The sequence below is a fragment of the Malaclemys terrapin genome, chromosome 2, assembly GCF_027887155.1.
Source record: "Malaclemys terrapin pileata isolate rMalTer1 chromosome 2, rMalTer1.hap1, whole genome shotgun sequence".
Taxonomy (NCBI): Eukaryota; Metazoa; Chordata; order Testudines; family Emydidae; genus Malaclemys; species Malaclemys terrapin.
This window is the reverse complement of record NC_071506.1, coordinates 226,434,317-226,459,219: the sequence shown is the minus strand read 5'-3', so window position 1 is coordinate 226,459,219 and position 24,903 is coordinate 226,434,317. Positions and strand designations below refer to the sequence as shown.

Here is a 24,903-nt window from a genome sequence, read left to right as displayed (position 1 = left end):
TGTGTCACTGTCATGCTATCTACTCTAAATCTTGAGATTTTTCTTTATACTATATATAAATTCATTTTTGAATCATGGCACACACATTTGCCATGATATTTATGTTTTTAATCAAGAAATTTACTAGGAAAGTAATAAGGTGCCTTTCAACAGAACAAGTTTGATGGCTGTTTGTAAAGACTCATGACAAGTAGAACAGCAGGCAATTGTTACTGTGAGAAATTGATTACTTTTAGAGCATCTGTTTAAAGGAAATGTACAGAGCTTTAGACAACTATTATGCAGCTAGCGAAAAAACTAATTCTTCCATCTCATTTCTACACCTGCCACCTCTCATCATCATCAGAGCATTAGCAATGGTTGTTAAAGTATCTTACACTGAATCCGATAGATTAAGGGCTTGATCCTACCACATGCTGAGTACCTTCAACTCCCATATGATTCATGCCCCAATCCTGCAAGGCAAAGGGCACAAGATTCCCACTGAAGTAAGTTGGGTTCCACAAAGGGGTCTGTCCATGGACAACTCATTGTAATATGAGGCCCTTATATGGGATTTAGGGGCACGCAGAGATTGGCAGGAGGTACTCTGTACATTATGGAACTGAGCCCCTGACTTCGGAAGTCTATTTTTCCTCAGGTTATAAGTGAGTTTGTATTAGTGATAGGAAAGTGCTGTAAAATGTTTTCTTTGATTATTCATTTAATTTTTAAATGAGTTTTTGTTGACATGTTTCCCCCCTTTTGTATTTCATGCCTATTACATTTGTGCAATCAAGTTTTACTAGTTTGAACACTCGAGAACGGATTTTAAAGCTTGCTTACTAGAATACTGGGTATTTGAAGTTTGGTTTCCATGAGCATTTGCACTAGACATCTGGTGAAGAAAATCCTCAAAATGTTCTAGTTTGTAAACAATCAACATACATTAAAAGAAAAGTATTCTTACTGGATCCATCAAGACTTACAATCCAAGAAACTGCCTGATTCTATTCCATATCTTTGGCATTCCCTTTTCCTCTCCCATGGTTCATTACTCCCACTGATTACAACCTGTCTACACTCAGGCTCCAATCCTGCACCAACCACCAAACAAGCAGATCCCTGCACCCACACAGAGCCCACAGAGGGAGGATTTGGCTCCAAGTTAAACATGTAAATTCAGGGTAAAAATAAGCCACTTGAAGATATTTTAAAAATATCTTCATTATTCCTTTTTAAACTTTACATGGATGGCAAAAAACAAGCCCTCATACCTTCCCTTGAGGTCTTTCATAAGCTGCTGCAAATCAGCCTCCTGCTTTTTTAGGTTTCCAAATGAAGACTGGCTTTCTACAAAGCCTTTTCCTCCAGCACCCAGGTTGATCTTTCCAAATGAAGTTTCAATACTTCCTCTGACAAAGTCTTCAAACTTCCCCTCATATTTCACAAAGTCAGACTCAACAACAACTTGGAAAAAAAAAACAATAAAAAAAAAGTGATTAATGCAGACTTGAAAACAATAGATCCTGAAACAGTAGCAGGATGTGATTGAAAAACAGAAGCTTGTGGAAAATATAAACAGGTAAATAAAGTCACATAGAAGAGTTAACTGGCCTACAACCCTTATTTACTATTTTTCATTTTGGCATTTTAAGGAAATGTATGATGATTATAGTATTGCGTTCAAATCCTATGAGAGGTTTATAAAGTACCCTAGAGATTTTTTCCTGCCATACACAGAATTAACACACAACTCAACTACCTATGTTTTCAGCTTTCTATTTTCCATTATCTTGGTTTGTCTTATCAGGGCCTGAGCCAAAACCCACTCAAGCCAATGAAAAGACTCCCATTGATTTAAATGGGCTTTGGATCATGGCCTCTATGCCAAAAACATAACACACTCTAGGCACAGAACTCAACAGTTCCCAATTTTATGTGCAAGTTATAAACACAGATCACTCCAGATTACTTATATTGGACAGTCACGTCTGCCTAGAGATACTGACCTTGTTCATGCTATTACCCTTTCCAATGTTAGTCTAGCAATGGTGTAACTCAATGGTGGGAACAACTCAAGGAAACACAAGTACAGACACTCCACACAGGAAATGATGACATGGGGATAAAAATGCCTGAGCTCTGTCTACACAAGCACTTCCACTGTTGCTACTCCCAGCAGATTTTCATTGGTACACATTAGCATAAACCAGTATCAGAATCAGGCCCAGACTCCTTCACTTGCTGGTCACTCAATCAAATCTACATTTAGTCACCTGTGACCAAAGGTCTTCAGTTTTGGCAGAGATACCAAGGAATAAGCAGACAGGAAGACTGAGCTCTCCCTTGTATACAATTGGAGCTGGACTTTCCAAGATAGGGTTGATAAATATTGGGGGGGCCTGTGAGAAAGCTTGCATTCCTGCTACCTGTGCTGTTTCTGTTTTGGGGATCAATGTACAACCTTGTTCTCCACATCTGAAACAAACAACATATTTTTTAAAAATGTATTATAAAAAGCGCAGACAGCCGTCAAGACTGATTTGCCCCAGGGCTTGAGGATTATGAGATGCCTCTCACCTCACCGTGGAGGGGCAAGAGGTAACTGCTGAGCATATCACAGTGCGCTCTCACCTAGAATGCACTATGACTGCACAGTATTACCACACACCAGAGCCGGACAGTGACTCTGAAAGGGCTCTTCAGAATGTCAAGCCATAAAATAATATAATTTAACAACACTGTCATTTGGAGTCTCCAGCATTCAATCACGCTACTCTCACTGGACAAGACATTTCACTTTTTAACTAACATTTTATTAGTATTGTTATTAACTAAGTGACAAGTCAAGTATAGAAAAGATCAAACCATCTCATATTTAAAAGTGCTGAATATTTCAGAGCCAAGAGAAACCCTGCAGTAACATGCTGTAAGAACTTTCTTTAATAATGGTTAGAACAGATTGTACTTTGCATTCTTCTTATCTACTGTAATGTCATATAAGTATAGTTTTACCTGGTTTTATAGGTTTGTCTTCAGTAAGCACATCATTCAGCGTGACTGTCAAGAAATGGTACTTCGGTTTCTGCCAGCACCACAATTTCTTCTTCTTTGTTACTAAGTTCAGAAGCTGTAATTTATCTGAGTCATTCAAGCGGGATACAGGGATCAAGTCACCGCCAGTGTCAGTCTCTCTCACAAAATTTTTTGTTGCTTTTGCAAACATTTTGTGGAATCGTTTAATATCTGAAAGAACAAATCCCCTTTAAAAGTACAATTAGAAGGTATCCGTGCTTAGTTGTCCCCTTTAAAGAAGCTTAGAGTTTTAGAGAGTTAACACGAGAATGTCAGTATTAGTATCTCTTTTTGTTTAAGGGCCTACCTCTGCCACAAATCAGTTTATTTCACAAGATTTTTCTAAAAGTGAAACCATACAGAGGAAACAGTGAAAATGACTACATAAAGTTTATAAACAAAGGAAAATATTTTTCTCCCATCTCAGTTTTTATATGCCCATGTGTTACTTGTACCAACAGTTAAGTAAAATATTTTCGGAATGAAAGATTTTTAACTTGACAGTGTCCTTTTAAATCCGACTGCTAACGCTGAAGAGTTCAAGTTGAAATGTAAAATGTCTTATCTGTCCATTTCTTTTTTTTGAAGCTGTATATTCACACAATCTTTATTAATTATCTGTTCTGTTCCACACAGATATTAGATTTGTCAATTAGAGATGCAGACCAGGATAGGGGAGGACAGACTTCAAAGCAAGGACAGACACTCCGTGAGCATCAGTGAATATTAACAGAAAAGATACAGAAGAAAAATACTGAGGGGAGCTTGGCCATAGAGCTCATTTCATTTTTAATAGAGGGAAAGAAGAAAATATCTTTACAGACAGAAACCTGCCCCTCTGTTAACTCTCCCAAAATTCCATTTCAGATAATACTTCACACAGTGTTAACCAATTGATGTTCAGGTATTTTCTCATGAGACTCCTGTGGCCTATTCTTAGTTCTATATTTAAGCAAGGTTAGTAAAAGGTACTTCCAGACTTCACAAAAAATGGAAGGAATTTTAACAAAAATGTTTTAAAGTCAAACAATATTTTACCTAAAGGTCTCGCAGCACTTTCATTATAAACTGCTATTGCAATGTACTGGAGGCGCAGTCCAAAGCCCAATGGGAATACTTCCACTAACTTCAGTGGCTGGTGGATCAATTTCTTAGCTCTACATTTGTTCAGATTCTTGCATTCTCAAACTTCTACTCACATCCCCAGTTTCAGGCTCAATGAAAATTTAAAAATGACATGCATATGTACAAATATGGGAATACATTTTCAGAACATTTTAAAAAAAGACAATTGTTCAACTCCATTTATATTTGGAAGGAAAGAACAACCAACAACAAATAGGCAGGGTTCCCCCACAGACTTCTACTATGGTGAAGCTGACTTCTGGAACTAACCTGACAAATTATTTGTAATGAAGGAGGAATACCAGAGAAATTCTCACTCCCTGCTAAAGTATCTGTTACCTGTTTCTAAATGTCCAATGACTTCTCATCCCCAAGGAACATATTCTTCTTCTCTCTCTCAGTACACACATACACCTGTGGTTTGCATATCCTTTACTCATTATGCTGAAATGGAACCAACCAGGTCTGCATAGGCAGACCCTTCTACATATGAAGAGGGCCACTGACTTCAAAAAGAGGTTAATGCAGAAAGGAGGTTCACCACTCACACAGATACAATTGCAGAAATGGATCCTAAAAATGACACATCATTTACCTCAGTCTACTCTACAGCACCCTCATCTTCTAGGAATTTCAGAAGTCACAGAATCATAGACTTTAAGGTCAGAAGGGACCATTATGATAGTCTAGTCTGACCTCCTGCACAACGCAGGCCACAGAATCTCACCCACCCACTCCTGTATCAAACCCCTAACCTATGTCTGAGCTACTGAAGTCTTCAAATCATGGTTTAGACTTCAAGGTGCAGAAAATCCTCCAGCAAGTGCCCGTGACCCACGCTGCAGAGGAAGGCGAAAAACCCCCAGGGCCTCTGCCAATCTGATCTGGAGGAAAATTCCTTCCCGACCCCAAATATGGCGATCAGCTAAACCCTGGGCATGTGGGCAAGACTCACCAGCCAGACACCCAGGAAAGAATTCGCTGTAGTAACTCAGATCCCACCCCATCTAACATCCCGTCACAGGCCATTGGGCATATTTACCGCCAGTAGTCAAAGATCAATTAGTTGCCAAAATTAGGCTATCCCCTCCATAAACTTATCAAGCTTAGTCTTGAAGCCAGATATGTCTTTTGCCCCCACTGCTGCCCTTGGAAGGCTGTTCCAGAACTTCACTCCTCTGGTTAGAAACCTTTGCCTAATTTCAAGTCTAAACTTCCTGATGGCCAGTTTACATCCATTTGTTCTTGTGTCCATATTGGTACTGATCTTAAATAATTCCTCTCCCTTCCTGGTATTTATTCCTCTGATATATTTATAAAGAGCAATCATATCTCCCCTCAGCCTTCTTTTGGTTAGGCTAAACAAGCCAAGCTCTTTAAGGCCACGGCTTCACTGGTGCTTTACAGCGCTGCAACTTTCTCGCTCAGGGGTGTGAAAAAACACCCCACTGAGCGCAGCAAGTTACAGCGCTGTAAAGCGCCAGTGTAAACAGTGCGCCAGCACTGTAAGCTAATCCCCTCATGGAGGTGGAGTACCAGCGCTCCCGCGGCAGAGCTTTGAAGTTCTGAGTGTAGCCACGGCCTAAGTCTCCTTTCATAAGACAGGCTTTCCATTCCACGGATCATCCTAGTAGCTCTTCTCTGTACCTGTTCCACTTTGAATTCATCCTTCTTAAACATGGGAGACCAGAAGTGCACACAGTACTCCAGATGAGGTCTGACCAGTGCCTTGTATAACGGTACTAACACCTCCTTATCTCTACTGGAAATACCTTGCCTGATGCATCCCAAGACCGCATTAGCTTTTTTCATGGTCATACCAAATTGGGGGCTCACTCATCCTGTGATCAACCAATACTCCGAGATCTATCTCCTGCTCTGTTACTTCCAACTGATGCGTCCCCAGCTTATAACAAAATTTCTTGTTAGTAATCCCTAAATGCATGACCTTGCAGTTTTCACTATTAAATTTCATCTATTACTATTACTCCAGTTTACAAGGGTATCATACAGGAAGATCTGGATGACACCACAGTCCTTCTCTGTATTGGCAATACCTCCCAGCTTTGTGTCATCTGCAAACTTTATTAGCACATTCCCACTTTTTGTGCCAAGGTCAGTAATAAAAAGATTAAATAAGATTGGCCCCAAAACCGATCCCTGGGGATTTCAACTAGTAACCTCCCTCCAGCCTGACAGTTCACCTTTTAGTACAACCCATTGTAGTCTTGTCTTTAATCAGTTCCTTATCTACCTTTCAATTTTCATATTGATCCCCATCTTTTCCAATTTAGCTAATAATTCCCAATGTGGAACTGTATCACATACCTTATTGAAATCGAGGTAAATTAGATCCATTTCCTTTGTCTAAAAAAATCTGTTACCTTCTCAAAGAAGGAGATCAGGTTGGTTTGGCACGATCTTCCTTTTATAAAACCATGTTGTATTTGGTCCCAATTACCATTGACCTCAATGTCCTTAACTACTTTCTCCTTCAAAAAGTCGCTAGATTAACCTGAAACTCAATAGAAGAATCTAGAACAGCTTTCTATTAAGATTAGTTTCTGCTACATGAAGGCATTATCTTGTTTTTTCAATTCAAATTTTAAACCTATTAATCATAGAAATATCATTATCTCCTTGAACTTGATGCCAACTAATCCTACATACCCTTTTCACAGACTTCCATTCAGATAAAATTGTTTCAAAGGGACACTTCTAGTCTCAATGGTAAAACAATGTTCTACTGGGTTTCCTAAAAACCCATTTAGGTGTGCTGGGAGGGGGGGGGGGGGGAGAAGACTGTCAGGCAGGGTGCTAGGCATTGAGAGGACATTACCTTTGAATTTTCTTACTTTGGAGGTTTATGTTAGACCAGGGCTTGGATTGACAGAACTAGAGGGAAAGCTATTCCCCGTGTCTAAATGAAACAAATTATTGTAGACTGATGAAAGAAACCAGCAGAGAAGTGGAGGGGTGTTTTGCTTGCTTAACTGGGGACTTGAGCTAAGCATTTAAAATGAGTTTGCACGTGGGATAGGGAGGGGACAGTGTTTAATAAGAATATCACTAAAAAGATGCAGAGGAAAACCATGTCAGCTACACTCAGTTCCCTCCCTCCTAACCCCCATGATGGACACCTCATTATTCTTTGGAATAGAGATTCTCTTTTTTTTTTTTTTTTTTCTGTATTTGTGCAATGCCTATCACAGTGTGGTTCTGGTCCATGACTAGGACTTGTAGGTGCCACAATAAATAAATAAAACCATCTAGTTAAATAAACATCTCCGTGTACTTCATAATATTTGTATACATTTATTGCAATTCCATAGCTATATGTTTAGGAACATTACCCCAGTAATCTGTATTTAGGAATATTAATTCTACAGGAACATTTTACAAGGGGCAATGAGGATTGTGAAAGTGAGTACATTTTACTCTGGGCAGCAAAACAGGAAGCTTCACGAAAGTTACCCAGTATTTCCCATTTGTCAGTATATTAAAATGTAACTACAAAAAAAAAAAAATCAGTTTTGACTAAAGGACAAAATTGCTCAAAGCCTTAGGCCTTGGCTACACTGGCAATTCACAGCGCTGCACTTGCTGCGCTCAGGGGTGTGAAACCCCTCCCCCCCCCCCCCCGAGCGCAGCGAGTGCAGCGCTGTAAAGCGCCAGTGTAATCAGCGCCTGCAGTGCTGCAAGCTATTCCCCTCGGAGAGGTGGAGTACTTGCAGCGCTGCGAGACAGCTCTCGCGGCGCGACTACACTCGCAATTCACAGCGCTACCGTGGCAGCGCTGTGAATCCACGAGTGTAGCCAAGGCCTTAGGCAGCTTGAGGAGGAAGGCTGACGTTGAGGATGAGAGCAATACTACAAAATGTTAGAACACTGAATACACATTCAAGTTGTTAAGTAAATAATTCATAGGAGGGTCCCTGTGTACCAAACAAGTCTGAACAAGTAGCTTGACAGTCCAAAGAGCTGTTAGATTTTATATTTAGTGAAGAACTGCATCAGAGGAGATATCCTTTAAATTCTAATGGGACCTGAGTCTATACTGAATTATACTGAGAAACAAGTAAAGCGAGTAGGTAGCAACAAGCAGCATGTACATTTTATTACCCTTTTATAGCAAAATTTGGAACTTATTTTCATGGCCTTATTTTTCTGGATAACTTAAATTTTTAAAAACCATAAAAGCAAATGCTGAAAGGTTAGTGTGGGAATTATTTTGGGGAAGTTCTAAACACAGGTCAGACTGGGTCATCACAATGGTCCATTCAGGCTTTGGAAAAAGTTCATGCAGTTATTCAGCCCTCAAAGGAATTAATTTCAGGCCCTTCTCCCTGCAATCCTTGGAAACACAGGCACATTATTTAGCAGCACTGAAAAGATGATTGTTTCCAGGGCCGGCTCTGGCTTTTTTGCCGCCCTAGCCAAAAAAGCCACCCGCCGCCCCCCCAGCGCGGCAGGGGAGGGCGCCGAACAATCCCCCACCGGCTGGAGGGCGGCGAGCCCACTGCGGCTCTCCGCTCTCCCCGGCGGCCAGAGCGCCGGGAGCAGGGCAGGGAGCACGACCGGGGCTCTCCGCTCTCCCCGGTGGCCAGAGCGCCGGGGGGAAGGCGGAGAGCCCCAGGCGGCCAGAGCGCCGGGGGGAAGACGGAGAGCCCAGCCGGGGCTCTCCACTCTCCCCGGCGGAGAGAGCGCCGGGAGGAGGGCGGAGAGCTCGGCCGGGGCTCTCCGCTCTCCCCGCCGGCCAGAGCGCCGGGGGGAAGGCAGAGAGCCCCGGCGGCCAGAGTGCCAGGAGGAGGGCGGAAAGCCCAGCCGGGGCTCTCCACTCTCCCTGGTGGCCAGAGTGGCTGGGAGGAGGGCAGAGAGCCCGGCCGATGCTCTCCACTCTCCTTGGCGGCCAGAGCGCTGGGGGGAGGGCGGCAAGCCCAGCCAGGGCTCTCCGGTCTCCCCGGCGGCCAGAGCGCCGAGGGGAGGGCGGAGAGCCCCCGGCGGCAGGAGCCCCGCGGGGAGGGCGGCGAGTCCAGTTGCGGCCCCTCCAGGCGCCGCCCCAAGCACATGCTTGGTGGGCTGGTGCCGGCCCTGATTGTTTCCAATTCTGTTTGCCTCTAAGGGCTGGTCTACAAAGTTGTACTGCATTCACTATAGCAGTACAATTAAAGCAGTAAAAAAAAATAAATATCCCTAGCGTGGACAGAGTTTACACTGGATTAAATTGCTTATGCTAGTACAGTTCATCCCTTTATAGGCAGGGGAATCAGTGGTGCAAGGTATCCCTAGAACTATTTCAGTTAAAACAAAAACAAACAAACAAATCAATCACACTCCTAACCCCTCCACCCTCCCCAAGCCATACTTAGGCCTTAGGGTGTGTCTACACAGCAGCTTGCCGTTTTAACCCTGGGGCGTGGAGACACACACCCGTGGTCAGCTAGACTGACCCCAGCCCGTCTGAAATCACCCTCAGGGCATCCAGACACGAAGTCGCACGGATGGAACTAAAGCCCCGCTAAAAGCAGCCGGCGCCGAAGGGAGACACCGAGGGGGAGCGGGGCTCGGACCAGCCGCTCCCGGCCCCGGGGACGCGCTGCCGAACAAAGGCTGACAGCGGGAGGGGGAAGGGCGAGTGCGCCGGGGGGGGCGCTGGGTGGAGCCTTTGCAGCGCCCTCGGGAAGACGCGGGGCAGCGGCTCCCCTTCGCCTTCCCGGCATGCCGGGGCCGCCACCGCCTCCGCCTCGTACTCACCAGCACGCCCGTGGCTCGCCCGGCCGCAGCCTGCCCCGCGGAGGACGATGCTCGCTGCGCTCTCTAGCCCATTGGCTGGTGCCTGCGCCGCCCAGCACAGCCTCACTCGTGAGCTGAGTTCGCCGGGCCGCGGCAGCGGGGCTAGAAAGGCGAGACTGGCGTGGCCGGGGGGGGGGGGGTATTATCAGCTGCTTGCACGCACACACCTGGGAGGGGGTGGCTCCCTGGCTGGGGGGGGGGGGGTGTGAAGAGACAGGCGGCAGCACGCTCCGTGGGAGGGCAAGGGCGGGCAGGCAAGGAAGCTTCTTGCCTGGCGTTGTGGCAAAGCGAGCAGCTGACACGGGAAGGGAAACACCAGCTGCAGAAGAGGCCGAAACGGTCCTTCCCGTCATGGTTTCGCTCTGCACGCCAGGGGAAGCGGCTGTGAAGCGCTGGGAGTCCAGAGCAAGTCTGGGTGCACTGAACCTGCCAAACCAGCGACTTCCCCTGCCACGTTCTGGCGGAGCGTTTCTTATGACATGTCCTCAGCAGCGCACATTCCACAAGGGCGGTGACAGTCTGCAGAGGCGCTGAGAAAGAGGCACCCTGTGAACTAGCATCGCCAACCCAGCTCCAGGATTGTCCTGAGGTCTCCAGGAATTAAAGATTAATTTTGAATTAAAGATTATGTCATGTGACGAAACCTCCAGCAATAGGTCCAACCAGAATTGGCAACCCTAGTGTGAACACCTGGGTAATGGAGCCAAGGTAGTAGTTCCACCAGATCAGTAAGGCCACAATCCTACAAACATGCTCATGCGAAACTTTATTATTGGAGTAACCCCTAGAGTTGAGCACATGAGGAAGTGTTTGCAGGATTGGACCTAAGGCCTGGTCTAAAATTACATCAACCTACCTACAATTCTCAATGCTGTGAAAGATTTCACACCCTGTTTGACAAAGTTAGATTGACCTAACCATCCGCTGTAGATGCAGTTAGGGGTTTGTCTTCACTATAGAGAGATCCACAGTGCTGCAGTGGATGGGTGTTGATTTAGTGGGTCTAGTGAAGACCTGGAGGGCAATGAAAATGATCAGGGGGTTGGGGCACATGACTTATGAGGAGCGGCTGAGGGAACTGGGCTTATTTAGTCTGCAGAAGAGAAGAGTAAAGGAGGATTTGATAGCCACCTTCAACTACCTGAAGGGGGGCTCCAAAGATGATGAAGCTCGCCTGTTCTCAACGGTGGCAGATGACAGAACAAGGAGCAATGGTCTCAAGTTGCAGTGGGGGAGGTCTAGGTTGGATATTAGGAAACACTGTTTCACTAGGAGGGTGGTGAAGCACTCGAATGGGTTACCTAGGGAGGTGGTGGAATCTCCATCCTTAGAGGTTTTTAAGGCTTGGCTTGACAAAACCCTGGCTGGGATGATTTAGTTGGGGTTGGTCCTGCTTTCAGCAGGGGGTTGGACTAGATGACTTCCTGCGGTCTCTTCCAACCCTAATCTTCTATGATGCTATGAAATAAATAGTATTCTATTATTATTTAACAGTACAATCAATTAATTTTTTTAATCACAATCACAATTAACTTTTTTAATTGCTTGACAGCCCTATTATTTTCATTCCTTGCCATTCAGGAAACAATATAACTGTGTTTGTAACATAAATTAACATGAAAGGTACATCCATCAAATTAAAAAATGCCATGTTAACATGAGGCATTACACATGCACAAAATATGTAATGTTTTGTGCTTATGTAGTGCTTTTTGTCTATAGCTCTTAACGTTTTTAATAAGGATGGGAAACATCATTATTCACATAGTATAGATAATTGTATTGTATTGGATAATTCTGGGGACTAGAATTGCCTCTAAGGCTTTAGCTTCACTGACACAAAGGTGGTATTTTTACAGCAAGATAATTAGTATCTTGCTGTAAAATCCAAAGTGGATACAAGGCACTTGTAGGTGTGTTTTTATGTAGGGATAATAACTAATGTGTATGAGCTATCCCACTGTAAAACCTCAGTGGAGACAAGGCACTTTAATTTTTATTATGAAATAGATGAAGCAAGGTCAGCCAAAGGCCGGGTGGATAGTACTGACCTCCCCTAACTACCTCCCGATATACTTTTTTTTTTTTTTTTACCCAGTTAGATACCTCCCGATAAACACTGTAAGTGCCTTGTCTCCATTGAAGATTTTACAGTGAGGTAACTATTGTGTGTTAGTTACCTTGCTGTAAAAACAGACAAAACAAAACAAAAAAAACCCACCACCTTTGTCTCATCAGTGAGGACAAAGTCCAAGTCACCTATTGGCCTCTCAGAGTTGGTAAGACAACTCCCACCTGTTTATGCTCTCTGTATGTATATCTCCTCATTATATGTTCCATTCTATATGCATCCGAAGAAGTGGGCTGTAGTCCACGAAAGCTTATGCTCTAATAAATTTGTTAGTCTCTAAGGTGCCACAAGTACTCCTGTTCTTCTTTTTGCGGATACAGACTAACACGGCTGTTACTCTGAAACTATTCAAATCTGGCTCATGTCACTAGTGACCAAAAATCTGCTGGAGGTTCAGTGCCAATATAAAATGAGTTTGGTGGTATCTGCCCCAGTTCTCCAGGTTGTCTACAACTCAAAAGATGTCATCACAATTGGCATTTTTGTCATACTTAGCAAAGTCCAAGGACTGAATAACGCATGGGGACTGAATTACCCTCCTATTCTGAGATGTAGTCCTTCCGTAACATGCTGGAGGCTGGTTTTGTCAGGATGGCTTGGGGAAGCCTGTTCTGCTACTTACTTTGCTTGTTCAGTTTCCAGTGCAGTCCAACTGATACCTTTCATAAGAATTAAGATAGAAATCAATTTCCTAACAAATTTAGGTCCAATCCCCAATCTAGCCCCAAATCTGGAGCCACATGATATAAAAGAAGATGCAAGTAAATAAAAAACCATATAAAATGTAGCAGGGGGATTTATGAAATACACTGTGAAACTATTGGTATGACACCATACACATATATGTATAAGATCTTTGAATGTAGCTCTGCTCTGGGCTCCTAACTTTGCTCTTAAAGACATCAAAGGTCTGATTCAAAAGAAGTATATTTGGCTTTTACACCTGGCTGCAGAAACAGAAGGAAGTCATTTTTTTCAAGGAATGTGCAACTTTGCATAGAAATCAGAGATGCCTTTTTCTCATGAATCACACCAGACTAACACGGCTGCTACTCTGAAACCACACAACAGGTAGCTTCCTTGAGTGTCTGGGGGAAGGAGTTCTATGCTGCAGTGAAATGGGCCCAGATCCAGGTATTTAGGCACCCATTGAAATCAATAGGAGTTAGGTACCTAAATTCCTTTGAGGATCTTGGTCATAATGACAAAAATGTCAAATCACTAGCTGTTAATAGACCCAAGATTGGGCTTTGGAACAAAAAGAATCTCAAAGTCAGATGACCTTAATTAATGAACAGCCCCTGGTTAGGTGTAAGGGTTCCTTTAAAAAAAAAAAAAGCAGGCCAATTACCAGTTTTTCATTCCCTCCTACTAAATGTCCCAGCTTCTCCTATGCATTTCAGTGAGGTTTAGATCTGACATTCCATCCCTTAATAGCCCTCATTATTACTCTTAATGACTCAAGAATACTTACTGTTTTTTTCTTTCTTTCTATGGTTCCAGCTGGCTAAAGGCTTCTCAACAAAGAGCAGAAATGCAACTAACTAAAAAATGTGAAAAGTTACAAAAAAACAAATGAGAAATTTTTATAAAGGCAACATGGCCTAATAATATAAAAACGGAGACAGAAAAAACAAAAATCCCTACCATAGCCCATCCCTTAAAATAGAGCCTAATCCTGAGAGAAACTCAGCATCCGCAGCTCTCTCTGACTTCAGTGCAAGTGCTCAGCCTCTCTCAGGATCAGGCCACAGTTGCAGAATCACCAAGTCTTGTGGATAACAGTAAGAATCTCCCTCACCAGCCACCCACAGATGTCATCCATTCTTGTTGATGGGTCTCTTTGCAGTTACAACCTCTGAGTAATTGTACATGGAAGTGCCTAGTAAAGCTCATTTGAGAAATCCAGCCAAGATGTCAGTGAAATGGATCACCGTGGAAACGTCAATAGGGAAAAAAAAGTATCCGCAAATTGTGAATCTTGTCAGCCAGCTTGGGGTGTCTCTTACTGATAGTCAGGAGCTCTGCTGAACAAGTGAAATCCTCCTCACTCCCCCAGTGATATTTCCATCTTACCAGTGTTTAAGTTCAGCCAGCTGTCATCTATCCAATCTGCAACATGGCAGGAATCCTGACAGTTTTGAGATACTGTCTCTTCCAACCAAAGTAAGTGTAATTTAGGTCTAGGTATCATCATTCTGATAGCTCAAGACCATACAGTTTTATCAGTTTTCACACATTCTACACTGGTGGCAAACCTGATCCCTGGAACACTGAATATGGAAGGATGCCTGAGGCAGATGAGTAATCACTCGTACTTCAGTCAGAATATAAATATGTGATGTTCAGACATGTAGGGCAGTTGAAACTGATAGAAGGAAGAAAGAGATCTTGGAATCATTGTGGATAGTTCTCTGAAACCATCTGCTTGATGTGCAGCAGCAGACAAAAAAGCTAACCGTGTTAGGAACCACTACCAGAGGGATAGATAATAAGACAGAAAATATAATGACACTACAGAAATCCATGATATACCCACATCTTGAATACTGCATGTAATTTGGTCATCTCAAAAACAATATATTAGAATTGGCAAAAGTATGGAAAAGGATAACAAAAATGATTGGGGTATGGAACAGCTTCCATCCAAAGAGAGATTAAAAATACTGGGACTGTTCAGCTGAGACAAGCGAGGACTAAAAAGAGATGTGATGGAGCTCTATACAATCATGAATGGTATGTAGAAAGTAAATAAGGAAGTATTATTTACCCCTTCCCTTAACACAAGAACCACGGGTCACCTAATGAAATTAATAGGCAGCAGGTTTAAAACATAAGGAAGTATTTCTTCACACAATGCACAGTCAACCTGCGGAACTCATTGCCAGCGGATGTTTTGAAGGCCAAAAGTATAAATGGGTTAAAAAAAATTAGACAAGTTCATGGGGAATAGGTCCATCAATGGCTATTATCCAAGAAGCTCAGGGATGCAACCCCATGCTTTGGGTGTTCCTAAGCCCCTGAGTGCCAGAAGCTGGGGCTGGATGACAGGGATGGATCATTTGATAAATGCCCTGTTCTGTTCATACCCTCTGAAGCACCGGGCACTGGCCACTATCGGAAAACAAGATACTGGGCTAGATGGATCATTAGTCTGACCCAGTGTGGTCATTTTTATGAAATTACTTCACTGGTGAACAAGAAGCCAGCACAGAGGCCAAAGCTCTGAGGAAATACAGTCTATCAGAGAGCCTGTGTAAGAATCTCTTTGCCACATTCTGAACCTCTTGATGGTACAACAGCTGAAGCATGAAGTCCATTGTATAGAGCTGCATGAAGGAAATGCACTACCAGCTGAACCAGACGAAAACTGTAAACATGTGGCCAGTGTGACACAGGACAGAACAACAGTCAGCACAGGACAGGGAGGTAACCCAATTGGTTACATCACCCAAATGAAAAACAAAAACCAAACAAACAAAAAGGAGACTAAATGAGGCAAGCGGATCAAGAACTGAAAAAGATATAGCACAGCATTTCACCAATGGAAAATACACTTCACCTGTAAATAATGACCCATACAACATGAGGGCAGAGAAGTATGAAGTGAAAAATTGAAAAGTATTAAGATGTTCCTCAAATGCCTTGGTGTGAGAATCCTCTCACATTGTGTCTGAACTATGGTAAGAGAGTAAATAAGATTTAAAAGCCACCAGGTGTCATATTGTAGAAAGAGTACTTCCTTGCACTGCTTAATGCTACAGCTTATATTTTTATTTTATATAGTAGTATGACACTGATTTATTTTTCAATCATTGATGTAAGCATAAAATTAGCTGTAAAGGGAAATTTCTTAGACAGAAAATAGTCAGTACTGTAGATCTATGGCCTGATTTGTACTTCTCTTCAATCCTTTAATTACGAGCATGTATTAATATCTACAGAATAAAAGTCCTATTAATTGTCATTCAGAGGTTTTACCATCTGCATCTGTGCCTATTAGAGAACAATTAATATATATATATATGCTGCATGATTTCTTTCTAGTAAGACTTTAAGAAATCTTGCACAGCTCTCTCTGGTTCCATTTCAGGCCTCTCAACAATCAAATTGGCTGGAGAAGGTTCCACTGGTCTAGATTCCTTCCGGGAAGTAGGATGAAGAAGAAAGCCGGGGGACCTTTTTGGTTTTTATTTAGAATTTATGGCTGTTTTGTGGAGCAAATTTCCTGTTTAAAGATAACCAACAAAGAGATGAGCAATTGGGTGCCCCCTGCATTTGGCATTTTCATTTCATATGAAAAATATCTGAGTAGATTTTCATTAAAAAACAAACAATCCCCCAAACCTTGCTTGTTTTTGTTTACTAGGAAGAATCTAAGATTTTTTTTTTTTTTTAAATTTCCCACCATTGCTGTTGGTGGTAGCAATGTTGACAGCTCTACCAAAGCACCAGCGGCCAGCAGTGTGTTTAACAAACACATGTTACTGAAACTGCTCAGAGTATTTCTAACAGACACAGTGGTTAAAAGGCCAATGAAGAAAGTTAGAGGCAGAAGACATTTAGGAGCTATTTTAACAAATTTGCTTGTGCGCTTATTAGCTACCCTTACAGGAGGAGGAGAAGGGAAAGAGAATTGTTTACAGATCTTTTCAAGGAGAAGGCACTTGGATACTATGGTGATGAAGGACATAAAGGAGCCTAGATAGACAGACAGATGTGCTTCAATATAGCTTTGTTAGTTGATATAAATGTAATGCATAAGTCACCACTTGTGTCTGGGATGTTGAACTTGGCTTTGAGAACGAAGTTACCATTTTTAGTTATAGCTGAGAAGTACATTATATTGTTGGACTCCCACATGTCATTGCTAAAACTTTTTTTCCTCTCCCTCAAGGAAAGGTTGGAGAGGATCAGAGATGGGATTTTGAGATTGCCAGACCTTTTTAAAGATCTGCCCTTGAAGACCTAAAAATATGATGGTTCTTAGATCAGAAGATTGAAGGAGGAGATTGGTCAAATATGGCAGAAAGAAGACGTTGGTTCCTTCCTAGTAAGTGGCATAGTGTTTTGGTTGCTGGTTGCTTTAGGAACCATTCACCTATGCCTCTCATATAATATAATGGAGAATATATGCAATAAGAAGTCTGATAAACTCAATCCTTCAGTAGCTAAGTGATACTAAAACCATAAAACATGGACTAAATGTAAAACATAGAAATGTCCTCTTTATTTCCTGTGGTAAATTAGTAAGAGTAAGAGTGGTAAATTAAGGGTTAGGAATGGATAATGTTACTTGCCTACTTCCAAGGTTGCTTCAATAATACTTTATTAAGAACCATCTGGTCTTTTTAATATTTTATTAATGACCATCTGACTGCTGCATAGTTCAAGATATTGAATATTAGGATTTTAGCATAAATAAAGCAAAAGAAATAGCTTTGAAGACCACAGATAAGAGCACAAAACATTTTTATGTAGGTCCTACATAAACTTAAAAAAATCCAAAGTATTTAAATATTCCACACCAGAAGATAAGAATTTTTGCAAATATAGGTTAAAATTTGGAACCAAACTTCTTGACAGTATCTCTAAAAATTATAAGCTTCTGTCTTATACATTTAGGAGATTGCCTTCACATATTTCAGAGTGGTAGCCATGTTAGTCTGTATCAGCAAAAAGAACGAGGCAACACCCATTTTTTCATGCCCTCTGTGTATATATATCTTCCTACTGTCTTTTCCACTGTATGCATCCGATGAAGTGGGTTTTAGCCCACAAAAGCTTATGCTCAAATAAATTTGTTAGTCTTTAAGGTGCCACAAGTACTCCTCGTTCTTTTTGCTGATACAGACTAAACACAGCTACCACTCTGAAATATGTGAAGGCAATCTCCTAAATGTATAAGACAGAAGCTTATAATTTTTAGAGATACTGTCAAGAAGTTTGGTTCCAAATTTTAATCTATATTTGTTAGTCTCTAAGGTGTCACAAGTACTCCTCGTTCTTTTTGCCTTCACATAGTTTATGAAGTAAAGAACAGACTATACTAGAATAAGAAATATTAGGGCTTGATTTCCAAAAGTGCTGAGAATCCAAGCTGTTAACTCCAGGTGGAGTTGTGCGTGCTCAGCATGTCTGAAAATCAGGCCATTCATCTTTATATATCTACACCAATATATCTTTGGGACGCTACATTCTTTGGTGCAATGACTGTTACGATTATGTATTTGTATAGCATCTGGCACAATGGGGCGCACCCTGGTTGTGGCCTTTTAGCTGCTCCTGCACTATAATTGATTAATAATATGATTCTAATAACACAGCGTAGGTTATTACATTTATGTTACTAATCCAAAGAGCTAATACATTTGGTGCCCTTTGTACTGATTCTGTTAACTGTGTCAATTATGTGGCACCAGGGGCAGATTTAAAGCTAAAGGCCAGTGGGCAGAAGAACTAGGGAGAAGAGGTTAGCCTCAGGGTGGTGTTTGGAGATGAGCCTTTGAAACTGGAAAAGCAGATGGAGTTAATTGATCAGCAAGAGTGGAGCTCTGGCTGTTGTTGAGAAGTTCATGTCCTCTGCAGAGTGGACCACGACTGGAATAAAGACTCCCCTTCTCACCAACCTGGTAAAAACTCTGTAGGGTTGATCTAACTCATATGACCCCCTCTCTTTTTTGCACACACACCACAACCAAGCTAAGTCCCTAATTAGTGGGCACATGGAGTGTGGGCAGTATTTTCCAAACAGCTCACAACACTTGACTACAGCTGCTCACAATTTACCAGACCCACTTGCATATGTATTATACTGGTGTGGGGAGCCAATTTTAGAAACTTAACATACTGTCTCTCCCTTTTTTGCTTTCCTTTTTCTGTTCCTTCATTTATTATTGCTAGGATCCTGCTGTCCCTCTTCCTTCCTCCTGATTTTCTCAATGTCATTTTATGTTCAGTGTAATTTCTCCTCTAGAACTGGCTGAAAACTGGAATTCCCATTCTATGGGAAACGCCAACATTTCATTCCGAAACAACAGAAACCAAAATTCTGAAATTTCCCACAGAAAGAGAATTTGAAAATTTAATTTAGAAAAAAATCAAAATGGTATTTGACCTTTTAGAAATGTCTCCAAGGCTGCCCGAGCTGCCAGCTGGTTGGAAAGCCTGGGAGCCCCAGTGCTTCCAGGCTGCTGAGGAACAGGGAGCCTAGAACTCCAGGATCCCCACCAGGTGAGCTGCTGCAGTTTGGCAGGAGACCAGGTAGGGTTCCACTTGCATTTCATCAAAATGGACACGTTCTTTTGGAACATTTTAATTGTGATATCAGAGAAACATTCTGTATGAAAAGCTCTATTCTCTTTACTCTCTTTCCCTTCCCCATTTTCTTTCTTTGTGTTGTTTTCTCCTTCTCCCATTTTCTTCAATAAAATCCTCTCTTTTGCTCTCTCTCATCTTCTTCAGTCTTTTTTCTACACAGACCACAACCAGTTTTTCCTTGTCACTGCAGAATTGGCATGTGCTCTGACGACACCTAGTGTCTAAAGTGTAGAAGTTCATAAACTGATAATGTTTGCGGCATGGAGATATGGGACACAGATTTACCAATCTCAAATGTTTGAAAATAAGCATCATCCTACAAAATTTATTTGAAATAAATAGAATCTGGTTCTGAGCCTTTAGGGGGCACTTGGGTCAAGTTTTCTAGCTTTTCTTCCCAACAATAAGTCACTTATTGTTTCCTCTTATTTGAAAGCTGAGATTCTTGCATAATTACACGATTCCAGGAGCTGGGGCTTCATACACCAAATATTGGGAGTCTTGCCATAAAATCAGAAGAGCTGGCAACACTGGAGGCATATTGCTGAAAATTACAAGGGTGGCCAATTGGGTAGGAAATTAGATACCAGGTATGGTGAACAAATACACAGGGGCTAAACTGGAAACCAAAGAGGCTACTTGTGAGGAAGCAGAAGGGGAGAGATTTAAGAGCCACTCAGAATGCTAGTGGAATATTGGAAATGGCCAAAACTGCCCAATTCCAGATAATTATTACTATTTGTATTTAGGCTTGAAAAGTTAACATTTTTATTGATAAATGTCAATAGAGTCAATTTTACCCTACACACAGAAGCCATGAAAAAATCTTGCCATTGCTAATTGGAATGTATAGATAAGCAAAGAAAGACAAATGCTTTCTAAGAACTTATTAGAGTTTAATGCAAATCTGTTTACTTTGTATATTTTCATGTGATGTTGATAGTTTGTGTTTTAGTGGTTATATAGCTTTAACTTTAAGGTCATTAAACAATTGTCTGACTCCACTCATAGTCTGATAACACCTCCCTCCATAAATTTCCTGGAACTGTGAACATTTAAATAAATAAAAATTAAAACATCCTTAAACCCCAGCATTTTGCATGACTGTGAAAATTTAAATTGATAAGAATGTGCTTAAAAACAGTCAGTTATATAAAAAAAAATCTAATTCTGCCTAGCCTATTTCTATTGCAGTAGTACCTAGAAACCAGAGCCCCATTGCACTACTATAAAAGCCTAGAGCAGAGAGAGGGTCCCTCCTCAAAGAGTTTACAGCGTAAGCTGGGCGTTCAGTCACAGGGTTCTAACAAACACTCCAGCTCTTCTCACCTTTTGAGCTTTCTGCAGAGCTGAATGGAGGGTTAGGTTGGAAGGTAAGCAGATGAGCGGCTGCTGAGGAAGATGATGCAAGTAGCCTCCATCAATGGCTTTCTTATGGGTGGCTGTGGCCTTTTCACTTTGCAGCAGTTGGAGACATACTACCTTCCATGGGACAGGTCTAAGGCCTGGTCTACACTAGGAGGTTATGTCGAATTTAGCAGCGTTAACACGAATTAACCCTGCACCCGTCCACACAACGAAGCTATTTATTTCAACATAGAGGTCTCTTTAAATCGATTTCTGTACTCCTCCCCGATGAGGGGAGTAGCGCTATATTCGACATGGCCATGTAGAATTAGGGTAGGTGTGGATGGAATTCAACGCTAATAGCTCCAGGAGCTATCCCACAGAGCACCACTCCGTTGACGCTCTGGACAGCAGTCCGAGCTCGGATGCTCTGACCAGCCACCAGCCACACAGGAAAAGCCCCAGGAAAATTTGAATTCCTTTTCCTGTCTGGCCAGTTTGAATCTCATTTCCTGTTTGGACATTGTGGCGAGCTCAGCAGCACTGGCAATGATGCAGAGCTCTCCAGCAGAGGTGACCATGCAATCGCAGAATAGAAAGAGGGCCCCAGCATGGACTGATCGGGAAGTCTTGGATCTGATCGCTGTGTGGGGTGATGAGTCCGTGCTTTCGGAGCTGCGATCGAAAAAACGGAATGTGAAGATCTACGAGAAGATCTCAAAAGCCATGACGGAGAGAGGATACAGCCGGGATGCAACGCAGTGCCGCGTGAAAATCAAGGAGCTGAGACAAGGGTACCAGAAGACCAAAGAGTCAAACGGACGCTCCGGATCCCAGCCCCAGACATGCCATTTCTACGAGGCACTGCATTCCATTCTAGGTGCGGCGGCCACCACTACCCCACCACTGTCCGTGGACTCTGACGATGGGGTATTGTCGACGGCCGCTTCCTCGGAGATGTTCGCGGACGGGGAAGATGAGGAAGGAGATGAGGAGGACGAGGCAGTCGACAGCGCTTTCAACGCTGATTTCCCCGACAGCCAGGATCTCTTCATCACCCTCACGGAGATCCCCTACCAACCCTCCCAAGGCGGTAACCTGAACCGTGAATCAGGGGAAACATCAGTAGGTAAGTGTTTTAAACATTTATTTTGAACAGAATAGGAATGGTATCTTAACAATGGGTTTTTCATGATTAGTTTGCCCTAGGCGCTTTAGTTTTTAGTCCTTGCCAGTGCAGCTACTGGAAAATTCTGTCAATATGTCCGGGGATAGGGCAGAAATCCTCCTGGGACATCTCCACGAAGCTCTCCTGGAGGTAATGTGAAAGCCTTTGCATCAGGTTCCTGGGGAGAGCGGCCTTATTGCGTCCTCCATGGTAGGAAACTTTTCCGCGCCAGGCTAGCAGCAAGTACTCCGGGATCATTGCCTCGCAAAGCATGGCGGCATACGGCCCTGGTGTTTGCTGGCATTCACACAGCATGCGGTCTTTCTCTGTCTCCAAAATCCTCATCAGAGTGATATCACTCATGGTGACCTGCTTTGAATTAGGGGAATGTTAGTATTGGGACTGATTGCCTGTTCCTTTACATAACTGTAACTGGCGGTTTACAGCCACACGGTGGAGGCGGGTTAGGGGCAGCATGCAGGGATCTTTCCCGGGGACAGCTGCGAGGGGGGTGGGACAGGGGCAGAGTTCATGCTGGCCGGATTGCCGGCGCAGGAACTGGCCAACGCTAGGAGCATTGCTTGGAATGTGAAAGGAGGGCACTGCTATAAATTAAGCTTTAAGCAGCCAAAAGTCTACGGCTTACCATGTCCGCCTGCTAGCCGAATTCCGTTGTCCGGCCCCACTTGTGGGATCTGTACAGCAAGACCCCAGGCAAGCAATGGGAAGGCCGAAAATTTGACCTTGTACTGAGTGCGCATGTGATAGGTACTGTGCATGGTCTTGTTCACAGAGAAAGACTATATTCCTGGTTCGCAAAACTGTATCTTTGTGAGGAATTCACTCCCTTTTTCCCATCCCACAGCTGTGAGTGTCTCCCGAGCTACCCCGGCATCCCCCTCCCAGAGGCTGGCGCAGATCAGGCGACGAAAGAGAAGGACACGGGACGAAATGTTCTCAGAACTTATGGGCTGCTCCCAAGCCGAGGCGGCACAGCAGATCCAGTGGAGGGAGAACATGTCGCAATACCAGCGATCACACAGCGAACGGGAGGACAGGTGGCGGCAAGAAGACCAGCAGGCGACTCAAACGCTGCTTGGACTAATGACGGAGCAAACGGACATGCTCTGGCGCCTTGTAGATGTTCTGCAGGACCGGAAGCAGGAGGACAGAGCCCCGCTGCATTCTATCTCTAACCGCCCTCCCCCGCCACAAAGTCCCATCTGCCCCACCCCCAAAGTCCCAAGAAGGAGGGGCGGCAGGGGCCGTGAAAACAGTCACTCCACCCCTGCAGACTGCTCAAGTAGCAGAAGGCTCTCATTCCCAAAGATTTGATATGTCCTTTCCTTCCCTCCAAAAGCACCTCACCCAAGCCCCCGTCCCAGTTTCATCCCCTAACTGTGTAGTTGTTAATAAAAAATAAGTTTCTGTTAATTACTGTTTCCCTCATGTTCTTTTAGAGGACAGTGTGTTTGAAGGGAGGGAAGGGGGTTGGTAATTGGAGAGGACAGTCACCTTTACCAGGGTACAGACACGGGGGCAGGTTCAGCAGAAGGTCACACACACATTGCAGTCACTAGGCACACTGGTCAGTCTGGGAGGTGGTTTTTGTGTTCTGTGTGGGGGGGCTATGTGAGTTTGTGGCGGGGGAGGGCGGTTACAGATCTTATGCACTGGTCCTTAGCCTGGATGACAGAGCCACGCAGCAGGGGATCTGTAACCGCCCTCCCCTGCCACAAAGTCACATAGCCCCCACACACAGAGTCCTGAACAGGAGGGGTGGCAGGCTCCGTTGAAACAACCAGTCCACCACTGTGGACCGCTCTAGGAGCCGGAGCCTGTCATTCTTCGAGTTTAGAAGCGTCCTTTCCATCACTACACCCGCTCCCCACCACAGTCTGCGTCCCAGTTTCAACACTTTACCACGAAATCCTTAATAAAGAAAACGGTGTTAATGAACAAAGTTTCATTTATTTTATTTTTAAAGGTGTGTTAGAAGGGGGGGAAGGGGGTTGGTAACTGGAGAGGATAGTCAACATTAACTCGGTAAAGAAACGGGGACAGGTTCAGCTTCTGTTTAAACAAACGTAATAGTCACAGATTACCCTGCTCACTCTGGAACCTAGCTTTCAAAGCTTCCCGGATGCACAGCGCGTCCCGCTGGGCTCTTCTAATCGCCCGGGTGTCTGGCTGGGCGTAATCAGCAGCCAGGTGATTTGTCTCAACCTCCCACCCCGCCATAAACGTCTCCCCCTTGCTCTCACAGAGATTGTGGAGCACACAGCAAGCTGCAATAACAATGGGGATATTGGTTTCGCTGAGATCAGAGCGAGTCAGTAAGCTTCTCCATCTCCCCTTGAGACGTGCAAAAGCACACTCCACCACCATTCTGCACTTGCTCAGACGGTAGTTGAAGAGTTCTTTTTCACTGTCCAGGGCGCCTGTATAGGGCTTCATGAGCCAGGGCATTAGCGGGTAGGCTGGGTCCCCAAGGATCACTATAGGCATTTCCACATCCCCAACAGTTATTTTGTGGTCCGGGAAGTAAATACCTTCCTGCAGCCGTCTAAACAAACCAGAGTTCCCGAAAACGCGAGCATCATGAACCTTGCCCGGCCATCCGACATTGATGTTGGTAAAAGGTCCCCTATGGTCTACCAATGCTTTCAGCACCATTGAAAAGTAGCCCTTTTGGTTAATGTACTGGCTGGCCGGTGGTCCAGTCCCAGAATAGGGATGAGAGTTCCATCTATAGCCCCACCGCAGTTTGGGAATCCCATCGTAGCGAAGCCATCTATAATCACCTGCACATTTCCCAGAGTCACTACCTTTGAGAGCAGTAGCTCAACGATTGCGTTGGCTACTTGCATCACAGCAACCCCCACGGTAGATTTGCCCACTCCAAAGCGATTCGCGACTGACCAGTAGCTGTCTGGCGTTGCAAGCTTCCAGAGGGCTATGG

General features: G+C 43.6%; 2 protein-coding genes across 5 annotated transcripts in view; one reads left to right on the top strand and one right to left on the bottom strand.

The window, feature by feature from the left end:
- Positions 1 to 10,091, bottom strand: part of GSDME (gasdermin E) — a 32,571-nt gene extending 22,480 nt beyond the window's left edge. For both annotated transcript variants that reach the window (XM_054020152.1, XM_054020153.1), the window contains exons 1-3: positions 9,937 to 10,091; positions 2,998 to 3,228; positions 1,257 to 1,449 (exon numbers count right to left, since the gene is read on the bottom strand). In XM_054020152.1, coding sequence (XP_053876127.1) covers positions 1,257 to 1,449; positions 2,998 to 3,208 — 404 coding nt within the window. In that variant the 5' untranslated portion in view covers positions 3,209 to 3,228; positions 9,937 to 10,091. The remainder of the gene's footprint in view (positions 1 to 1,256; positions 1,450 to 2,997; positions 3,229 to 9,936) is intronic.
- On the top strand, positions 9,955 to 23,313 carry LOC128832623 (uncharacterized). Of its 3 annotated transcripts, XM_054020155.1 has the most exons (4): positions 10,031 to 10,044; positions 17,004 to 17,159; positions 19,863 to 21,902; positions 22,807 to 23,313. In XM_054020155.1, the coding sequence occupies exons 3-4, from the start codon at positions 21,323 to 21,325 to the stop codon at positions 23,274 to 23,276; spliced, it is 1,050 nt and encodes a 349-aa protein (XP_053876130.1). In that variant the 5' UTR covers positions 10,031 to 10,044; positions 17,004 to 17,159; positions 19,863 to 21,322; the 3' UTR covers positions 23,277 to 23,313. The 3 variants fall into 3 exon arrangements, 2 of the variants coding, with proteins under 2 accessions (XP_053876130.1, XP_053876129.1); XR_008444019.1 differs by lacking the exons at positions 17,004 to 17,159; positions 19,863 to 21,902; positions 22,807 to 23,313 and adding an exon at positions 10,349 to 12,390 and having other exon boundaries at positions 9,955 to 10,044; XM_054020154.1 differs by lacking the exons at positions 10,031 to 10,044; positions 17,004 to 17,159 and having other exon boundaries at positions 18,054 to 21,902.
- Positions 23,314 to 24,903: the final 1,590 nt, after the last annotated feature.